This window comes from Phalaenopsis equestris, unplaced genomic scaffold, assembly GCF_001263595.1.
Source record: "Phalaenopsis equestris unplaced genomic scaffold, ASM126359v1 Scaffold001271, whole genome shotgun sequence".
Taxonomy (NCBI): domain Eukaryota; kingdom Viridiplantae; phylum Streptophyta; class Magnoliopsida; order Asparagales; family Orchidaceae; genus Phalaenopsis; species Phalaenopsis equestris.
The window spans coordinates 94,822-105,736 of NW_018165710.1; the positions used below are offsets into that span (position 1 = coordinate 94,822).

The following is a 10,915-nucleotide window of genomic DNA, read 5'->3' on the forward strand; positions in this document are numbered from 1 at the left end:
AGCTCATTTATAAAATCCTAAAATTCTAAGAAACAAAGTAGAAAATAACAACATGATCTCAAAAACAAAAAGTAAGGTTCTTAGTATTCTTTAGAAGGGTTGAGGCTCGTGCTTCTATAACTCGGGAGTATTGCAAGTTTGTGGTTTACTTAAATGTTCCCCATGTGATAGTTGTCAATTATGGATAAAATTTTTCTCCTTAGCCTATGGCTAGGTCATAAGAAGAGTGAAAAGCATTGTATAGCTACGGGGCATAACCATGCAAAGTTTCCCAAGACTCCTCAGATCACCTTTCTTGGTTGCAAGAACCTAATGAGAATATGCCGATTTCACTAGGTTTTTATGGTTAACCTATTATTTCACTACATACAGGCAGGAGTCAAAAATCATGAAAGATTTAATATCCTATTTGGCCAAATCAGGAGTAAAAGAAGATTGGAAGTTTAACTTAAGAACTTGAATACATGAAAGATCAAAAAGCTATGGAGGAAACATGCAAGGAAAACCATTAGAGAACTATTTTCCTTCCCTACATCACAGAGGCATGTAAGAGATTTAGCTACTCAACATGGAAAAAACAACAAAATAAATTCATTGAAACCATTGATGCAAGCAATATATCAAAGTAAAAATTACAACTAAAGCTTTTCCTCTCTACAGGAACAGTTAATCCCTGTCTCATACAAGATCCTCTTAAAGAAAAAAAAATCCTTTAGAAGCTTTCTCCCTTAAGGAAGAAGGAGAAGAACTTCTAGGGCTCTCACAAGTACTCTCTGCAGCAACTCTAGCCTCCAGTCATCTAAAGAAGATTTTCATCGTTTCGAGAGATATATTTATGAGATGGCAACACAAGCAATAAAAAATCTTTAAAATTTGAATTTCGCATTGAGAGTAGATGAGTTAGTGACGGGTACGACCGTGCGGGCATGTTGTGAGATGGGCGCAGGGGTACTGATCTTTGGTTCTAATGAAAGCACAAACATGCTTCCTTTTCTGGCAAGTATGCACTTTAATCTGTAATGGGTGTGTCCTAAATGTGGTGTAGGTATATCGTGCACTTTGTCTTATGCGATGATCGAATCTTGATGATGCACGAATGCGCTCTGGGTGGGTACGGGTGCACTCCTCATGGTAACCTGGCAAGGAAAAGTTGTGTACGCAATGAGCGGTGGAGCTAAATACTATAGCGCCACGTGAACCCAACAATTTTATTAAAAATATAATTTTTTTTTAAATACTATATCAAACAAATTTTATAATTTGCTCTTTTTAAAAATATATTGATCATTACAGTGCCAAATATGCTTTCTAAAAGTAGAAAATATATAAATCATAACATCAAATACCGTATTATAAGAATAGAAAGTAGAGAATAATATAAAAATAAAATAGGAGGCTAAAAAAAAAAAAAAAAAAAGGTGATTGCCTAATGGAACGGTTCTCTATTTGAATTTAGGTCTTATCTAAACTTCACTCCTTTGGCTCTTCGCTGCGCGTGCTCATCGGCAACAATGGCGAGCAGCTCGCAGAAGGATCTTTTCACGTCGGTGATCTCAGAGATCAAAAACTACGCTGGCGATGATCCCCTCCGTCCCTGGGTACGGTAAGTGGAAGTGTTGGCTTAAAGTTATCTAGAGATTAGACAGACCCCTAGTTCCTCTATCTTTCACTGCCATCTCGCATTTTCAATCATTCGACACAATTCTAACGTTGTTCATCCGTTTTGTTCCTTAGAGGCATTCGGAAGATTCACCAGTCGCTACCAACACATGTTCTCAGCGAGAAACTCCCTCGATTCCTTCAGAAGTGCGCAGAAACCTTCGAATCTGATCGCCGCTACCGAAATGATTCTAGATATCTAACAGTATGGATTCAACTGGTAATGTTTCAGTGATTTGGACATGTGTATGGTTTTCTTTTTTATTTTTTTTATCGTTCACTTGTGTTGCTTCCGAGCTACTAGGGAAATCTGCATATGCTTGTGTGCTGTTGTTTTGTTAAAAAATTGTACGTGAGTAACAGCAAAGTTTTACTGAAAAATAACTACGAAAACAAGGGTAAATAAGAGAGAAAGGGTGTTTGTAATGAGAAGTTTGGGATTTTATTAGATTACTAAAAAGTACAAGACTTGAGCAAATGATTGAATATTTCAAGCTCACTCTCTGACCTCTTATTTATAGACTTAGTTGAAGCTCAACACAACAAAAAAATATGACATTTGAACAATATAAGTAAAATTGCATAATAAGGCTTGATAAATATTGTTATAAAATAGTTTTTGTTAACTTATAGCTATCTAATTACATAGAAAATACAGATTGAGTTCTAATTGCGGGACAAATTGAAGAGAAGTTGTCAGACTATTTCACTTATACTCGCTGACTTATGACAAGTTGCTATATTTTTTTGTGGTACTGTTTAAGCTCGATAATTAATTTGACAAGCTCTTTGGAGATTTATAGAGCTGTATGCCTTGAAAGGTTGGCTAAACTTGAACCCATTTTTATCAATGAGACCGAAAGAACCCTGACATTATTTCGATGTACAAATAACCCTTTTTTTAATCTCTGTGTATAACATGTTCCTTTATTGCTTTATGGGGTTTTACCAAATGTTAAGTTTTTTCTTTTTGGATGTATGATATCTGTGTTTTTATTAAAATGATGCTAAATTGAATTTGTTCATTTTAGATGGATTATGTGGAAGATGCAGCGTTGATATTGAGAAAGATGGAGAAGAGTCAAATAGGTCTGAAACGGGCTAAGTTCTACATTGCCTATGCTTTGTACTACGAGAAGAAGAAGAGATTTGAGGATGCGGAGAAGATATATCTGTTGGGTGTTCAAAAGTAAGATGCAATTTTAATATATCTCATTAGTTAACGTAAGCTACAAGTTGAAATATACTTTCTAAGATGTGAAAAAACACCGGTTATCTGCAATACTATTATGACATTTAAAGCTTTCTAAGAACCCTTCAGAGTTGATTCATGTTAAACCAAGGATATTGGAATAGTTTTGAATCAATTATATCATGGTTGATGCACTGCATTCAAATGATTGTGCTTGGTCTTTGTTTTCATTTGTTGGCTGAAGGCCTTAATTATTCTAGCTTGTAGGATCCAAAGTTGTTTGTGGGCGCACCACCTGGGCCAGAACACTCGAGAAAAGGTGGGGGGGGGGGTGTTGGTGAGGGAGAGGACTGAGACCAAGTTTGAGAATAATTTCTTTTCATGTCCCTCTTCCCTTATTTTTACTTACTCTTTATAGATTTGAGGGCCTATCACAATACATGACTGAGAAAAATATAATAATGAGAAATATACAATAGTGCATGATGTCGTGACACATCTTGCGGCCACATAACATGCCAAGTTACAAGTGGGTGGACTACCAACTTAGTTGTCAGTTTACCCCCCGAGTTACTTATTAGGCAAGCTCTTGGGTTGCCTTGGCTAAGCTGTGAGCTAGTGAAAGTCAAGGCTGATTGACAAGTATTGTAACCGTTATGCCTAGTTTCGTTGAGTTGGTACTTGGTCGGGTTGACCCAAGTTTGTTCATGGGTTAACCTAGCAGGTTAATAGCTTATGCATGAGCTTTTGGGTATTTGCCTATACACAACTATTCCACACTTCTTATGTTGAACACTTAATTTTTTTTTGTTTATGATGTATTGTGATAGAATATAGTAGGAAAAAGAAAATTAATAAACTAAATGATCGTTTAAGTTTCATGAATGCAATCAAAGTAGGTTTGGAAAATCTTTTTTACTTTATTAAAAAAATTTCACTGATGGCTCATAACTTCCAATTCATCATTCATTTATAGAATTGTGGCAAGTGCTCTATCATGAGTTTTATCCTTTTTGGTATATTGCTTATTAATTGGTATAGTATGTGTATCTTGAGGGGTGAAAAGTATTTATGGGAGTCTGGTTTCCTCAACACCGTTAGTTTCAATTTTTTTAAGTTCTTGTTCCTTAAAACAAATTGACTGGGGCTTTACATGTCCTCTCTTCTAAGGCAAGTGAAAAGGCACATATTTATATCCATTATTGGCTTCTCGAGTACTTCATAGCCGCAACGTTCGGGTGACGGTTATTGTCTTTTTCCAGCAGGCAGCCTTCATTATGTTTGGAAAGCCAGGTTCAGCATGACCAGTAAACAAGACCTGTTTAATTTATCAACAGTTCACATTCTGTTGATACTTCCAGGGTTTAATCAATACATGGAAATAATTTTCTCGTGTTATGATCTGTGTAGTTATATGCCTCCCCTTAAGGCAAGTACGTTTAAATTGCATGACCATTTTTGACTATTTTAAAGTTAAGTTTAGTTATTTTTTATTTTCTGCAATATGCACTTTAAAAGGCTCAAATTGCCAATTTTTCATGAAGTTTTATTGTATGAATGTTTTAGTTTGTGGTCATGCATGTGTGCTTGTGGGCATGCCTTCATGTGTATATGCAAGTATTTTGTGCGGGTTCGTGCGGTAGTGGGCTTGCGCGGGTGTGCACATATTCATGCATGTGTATATTGATAATGTGATGTTCTTCTAAACATGTTTTTTTATTGGTTTTCAAACATGAATTTGCATAGTGCATATGTATGCGCTTCACAAGTGTGCATGTGCATGTGCACATTTATCACATTATCTCCTTTTTTAGCTAAGATTTATTTTTATTTGTGAAAATACATTGAAATAAATTTACATAATAAAATTCCTTTAATTTTTTTGGAACTATCTTCTCCTTGCTCTCTTTCAGGGTTGAAAAGAATGACTGAAATTCAAAATTTCTTGGATACTTAGTTGAGTTAAAATTTGCTCAATTCTAGTCTAGTCAATGACATGTTAGAAAAATAGGCTTATTAATTTAAGTTCAAGATAGCCGGCTTGAAAATGGATTTGTGTTGGCTCGAAAGTATTATATACCCATTTTTTGAAGGGCTGCATAGTTATTTGTTTTTTGTGTTCTTTCTTCTCAAGTGTCCATGTGCATACACATGTACATGCGCACTTTGATCACATCATCTCTCTCTTTAGCTAAGATTTATTTTTATTTCTGAAAATACATCAAGATAAATTTACATCAAACAATTCTTATAATTCTCTTGGAACTTTCTTCTCCTTGCTCCTTTTTAGATTTGATAAGAATGCCTGAAAAATTATAATTTCGTGGATTCTCGGCTAAGTTAAAATTGGCTCAATTCTAGTATTCAATGTCATGTTAGAAAAATAGGTTTATTAATTTAAGTTCAAGATAGCCTACTCGAAATTTGATTTGAGTTGGCTCGAAATTGTTTTATACACATTTTCTAAAGGACCACATGATCAATTGTTTTTAGTGATCTTTCTTCATGCATGCACAAGTCTTAAGTTTAAACCTTCTAACAACTTTTTGGTTGACTTTAGTCGACTCAAAATCATTCAGGAATACTAAACATCTATTTTAATCGGTAATTACATACAAAACACCTAAACTTGCGTTTTATCAACTGCACACTTTCATCCATTTTTCAAATTCTCACTCAAATATCAAAATTCATGGTAAATCCCCAACCCATATTTTTCATTTCTATCAAACTCTCAATAGTTTGATCGTGGCATGCACAAATACATTGGTTCAGTAGTTCAAAAAAAATCACTTGGGTGGTTAATTTTTTAAATATCAATGTTTTGAGTGGTCTTATGTAATTATCCCCTATTTTAATTGTGCTTTAGCTATTAGAGGCAACTTGCTCGAGCTCAAGACATTGTTTTCTCCTACCCTCACTACCCTAATTTTCTTTCAGTTAGATATTGTTTTTCACAAACAATTTTAATCTATACATATTCATCAATGAATTGATAAGAAGGGCTCATCAAATTGATTTCAAATAGCTGGGATATGACCAATCATAATGACAATGATCATGTTGAATTATTAATTTTCCAATAAATTAAAGTTTTAATAAACTTATAAAACAATTTTGAATCATTAAAAAATTGTAGCCTTTCATTGTTGTCATTAAGTGTCTGAAGTGTTCTTGAATCTTGATAGGACTCTATCTGGTTTGTTTGTTTTTTAATGTAACTATGCAAGTGGCTCTTGCTCTAAATTCTTTTTTTAATGTTTTTGGCAAGTGCTGTCAATTCATATCATCGGCTCCATCTTGATTTGCTGAGCAATTATAGACTAAATTTCACTTCTATCATCTTTGCCATTCTCGTATTTTATGTGAGCGTGTGTGTGTGTGTGTTTGTGTGTGTGTGTGTGTGTGAGAGAGAGAGAGAGAGAGAGATGTTTCCCCATCCGATTTACCAAATGCTAAACCAAGTCTATGGTGGGGCATTGTCCAGCCCATGGGTATGTTATTGTTGGATATAGAGATATAGATTGAGGGAAAGAAGAAGAGAGATGCATGTGTGTGCATGAGAGAGAGAGAGAGAGAGGAGGGACTATACCGAGTTGTATATTTTTGAAATGTAAGGGAGGGATGACTGATTGTTCATGAATTAACCTTCATCAACATCAGTCCATGAGTGAGGCTGTGAGAGACAAGTGTATGGTGACCCGACCATCTGTGTTGGTTAGGCATTGAGAAGGAATGAGAGGTTGTGAGGGAAAAATGGAGAAAAATGTAGGTATTGGAGGGGAATGAATCTATTTGCACAAATTTGAAATGTAAGGGATCTAATTGGTTGATTCGCAAGACTCTACAGGTCATTTTGCATTTATTGTTATGACTGAAAAATGGAAGGAATGTCGTTATCAGTTTTCATTAAATTAGGAACCTAACTTGTTAATTTAAAACAAGTGCAACATATCTGAAGTTGGCCTAGAGCATGCAAGTAGTACCCTTACTAAATTTTTCCAAGTTTTCTATTCTTTTTTAATTAGTTTAAGGTTACTCACTATTTTTTTTTGATGAATGTACTCAATACTATTTCACAATGCTAGTACCATCTAATCCAGATCTTGTTCTTGATCTGCTTTGGTTTTCTTTTGTGAGGTTTAGTCATCATTGTTCACTTTTTTTAATATGACCTTGTTGAAATTAAAAAGTTAAAACTTTATTAGTCACACAAATTAATTAGCATCTCTTAAACAAAAAAATGTTCAACCAAGGTCTATGTATTATAGATTTTATTGCCTCAGATTCTATGACGGGTGATATCTAAATTTTTAAAAATTATAAATGATACAATGAGAGACTTAGTGTTAGAATTGCTGGTGTTTCACTATCCAAATTTGGAATTGGGTCTTAGACAAATTTACTCTTAAACAAATTAATGTTTCTAATGCTAAACCTTGATTGTAACATATTTTGAATCAATGAACTCATCCATGACTTAAACTGCATTGTTAAATTTCTTCATAATCTTTGAAAATTTTAAAACTTGGATTCAATGAAGATGTTTTTTCTATAGCCTCATGAACGTTACCTTCTGTGCACAATAACCATATTTTCTTAAAATTGATACTCGTGGGATATTCAATTATGCTGACCACAACGTATGTTATAAATAGAACGCCTTCTAGTATTCTCAATTTTTTTAATTAACTCTTTGTTGAGCACATCTAAAATATATACCTCTATGGATATGAGCATTAGAAATTTTGTGCTTTTAGTTGATCTAGACACAGTTATCATATGCATCATTGGGCGATTTATATGATGGGTTTTTTTTGCTGAACTTATATATAGGATTGCTGAACCAATAGGAGAATTACAGAAATCATATGATCAGTTTCTTCACCGGATGAAACTGCTCAAGTATCGAAGTGCTAAACGGGTATTACTTTTTAGGGGCATTTACATACATAGCAGACAATTCTTGTATATTTACCTATCTAACACGTAAACTTTGATATTTACATGCTTACCATTCAAATCTTTGAAATCACAGAAAAAACCCACTATTATCAACTTTGTAAATGTCAAATACGCCTTTTCATGCAGTCTTGTAACACCGAAGTGGTAAAAATGTAAATATCAAACTTTAGGTGTATGTAAATATAGAAGATTTGTGTGGTATGTATCTAAATTCCCTCTTTTTATGATGGGAATTGACTTGCTTATTTTACTTTGTTATGTCTGTTATTACAGCTCAAATCTGCATCCATTTGCAGGAAGCATTGGCCAGCATTGGTGCAACAACTACAGGTGGTACTGCTTTTTCAACAAAATAATATCCCATTATTGCCAACTGTAGAAGGATTGTGTAACTAACATTCACGAGTTATTGAGCCAATTAAAAATTCTAGCTGTTTTACATTAATAACAACTTTAGTGCACTATAGTTTAGTTCTTTTTCTCTTTCGTTATTCTGTCTTTTGGAACAGAAAGTGTGATGTCTGGGTTTGAAAAACTGAAGAACTAATCGATTGCAGCGGTTTTATTTGCAGGACATTCTCAGAAAACCTCAACCTCTAATGATCTAAAAAACCAGCAAAGGTATGTTGAACATGAAAATAAATTTTCTTTGCATTTTATTCACTAAATAGAATGGATTGGTTTCTTCCAGTGCAGAAAGCATTTTTAAAACTGACCCTGTGGAAGAAAATTCAAGTTGCAAAGTAGTTAAAAAGCTTCTTCGACCTCAATCAATTTCCATCAATGATCTGGATAAGTCAGCTCCATTGCACAGAGATGGTGTGGGTTTGTCTCAAGTTGATGATCCTCACCATCATGATCTATCAGATCCGGCTATCAACATGGAGGAGTCCATGAATGTTACTAGTAATATGTTTAATGAGGTTAAACAAAAGCCAAATCAGAGTGGAAATACCATTGAGGTGTTTGCTGATGGAGGAATGGAAGAATCAGGAGATGTTTATCCCAGCATTATTTCTAATACCCGACCTGTTTCTGCTAAGTTTGTGAATTCAGATTCCCCGAAGAGAAATGACAACACTGAGTTACAGAAGCCTTTTGTCGGAGCTTTCAACATTCTTCCAGATGAGGAGGATGATGATGTTGATGAAGATTCTCAGGGAGATTGCATGGAAATGGAAGAACCAAAAGAAGTATCTTGCCAACAATCTTGGCCTACTTCTCATTCTATCACTGAAACAGGAAGAGATAATTTTGATGTTAGATTGAAAGAGGACACAGTCTTTCGGAGACTGAAAGAGGATACTGTTATTCGAAAAATTGTTGGTTCAACAGTTTTTGAAGAGCCAAAGGTTGAAAATGCATGCCATCATGGTTTAGTGGATCCAACAATCAACCTCAAGCAAGCCATAGATGATATAAATGGCATGTTTGGAACGCCACTGAATTTTGTCAAGGCCCGCAAATCTAAGAAACAAGAAAAACATTCTAAACCGAAGGCAGATAGCAGCAAGCATGGATTTTTTATATTATCTGATGACACCATGGAGAAGAATTTGAATGTTCAAGCTCCACCATGCATTTCGTCCTGTTCTAATGGAACAATGGATTTTTTGGAGCCCACAGTTTTCACTAAAGAGGCCATGAATGAAATCAATGATTTGTTTGGAAAACCACTCGACTTTTAGAGAAATGAATGATAGACTTGATTTTTTTTCCTGCTGTAGAGAGTTGCAGAACCTTACATTCAATTTTCAAGATTTCTATCGTTGCAGGGAATGTCGGTGGAGGTTTAGAAGACTTATGCTTGATTGCTGCGTATTTCTTTCAGCTGCAGTTGTGACAACAGCTTCTTTATCCTTCAGTAATTTGTAATTTTTTTTTATGTTTTATTTCTGTATTATCTCTTTTTATTAAGGCTTGATTGATCAACTTTAATTCCCTTTTTTCTTATAAATCACTAAAGATTGATAATGGGACGTAGAAAAAGACAGGAAGAAGTAGAGAAAATATAGGTGGAGATGCAGATGGAGAAATGAGGGACGGAGGGAGAACAAATATTAATTCTTCATTATTACACCATTCATAATACATGGCTAAGGTCTCATTTGTAGACTTAAAAATTGAATATTTCATCTCAATCATGTTAAGAATAAATAGAAAGATAATAATAATCCCAAATATGAACATGGTACAAACATGCTTGGAATCTAGGACAATTGTTTATTATTAATACTACATTTATGTATCTTTTTTGTTTTGCATCATTCACCCAGGTTGAAAGAAACTCCTCTCAGAACAGTTGGAAGATGTTGATGGTGACGGAGGCCAAACTGGCTTATGCATGGATCTGTAATTAGCAATATAAGTTGCAAACATCTCAAAGTGTGGCTGTCATGGATGTTTTGGTGATGATTATGACAACATTTATCATGCAACAAGATAGCCTACTCAATATAAATCAATTGGGAATAATAATGGTAGCATGGGCTCAATGGTAAGCATAGAAGGTATACAACCAGAAAAATAAGACAAGTGCGAGCAAACTAGAAATATGCCATAATCTGAAATAATGGTTACACTGCAACATTACATCTGTGATAGAAGTAGAAGAATGAACTCAATTCAGCAAGTGATTTGAGAGATAGAAGCAATGTTTAAAATTGTACAATCAGCTATTCAGTCTTTTTTCATTTATGAGGCGAAATGTAAGCCTCAAGGAAATTTTGAGGCGTAAGCTTCAAATTCAAAAAATTATGTAAATTAATAAATATGGTATAAACTATAAAGCGTGAAGTAGGAAGTAATATATTAATATTTGAATTTAATAGCATGTTAAAATGTAATATAAGGATATTCTAAAGAAATAAAAAGTAATTAATTGCGTAAAACTAGAAATAACACGTTAATATCCTAATGTCAAATTATAAAATAAGATGGGTTATACAAACATTAAAATTTTAAAGCAATCTAAGATATTAAATTAAAATATTAAACATCAAAAGATAACAATCAAAATCAGTTGAACATTAAATTTTTCCTATCGCTCATACTATACCCCACTTAAACAACAATATATCAAGTTATCAACATCTGAAT

The 10,915-nt window shown here is 34.0% G+C and overlaps 1 protein-coding gene across 1 annotated transcript; it reads left to right on the forward strand.

Annotated features, from left to right (window-relative positions):
* Positions 1 to 1,467: 1,467 nt before the first annotated feature.
* On the forward strand, positions 1,468 to 9,684 carry LOC110033737. The gene is made up of 7 exons (XM_020737803.1): positions 1,468 to 1,603; positions 1,735 to 1,879; positions 2,691 to 2,848; positions 7,688 to 7,775; positions 8,113 to 8,146; positions 8,389 to 8,437; positions 8,508 to 9,684. The coding sequence occupies exons 1-7, from the start codon at positions 1,512 to 1,514 to the stop codon at positions 9,502 to 9,504; spliced, it is 1,563 nt and encodes a 520-aa protein (XP_020593462.1). The 5' UTR covers positions 1,468 to 1,511; the 3' UTR covers positions 9,505 to 9,684.
* Positions 9,685 to 10,915: the final 1,231 nt, after the last annotated feature.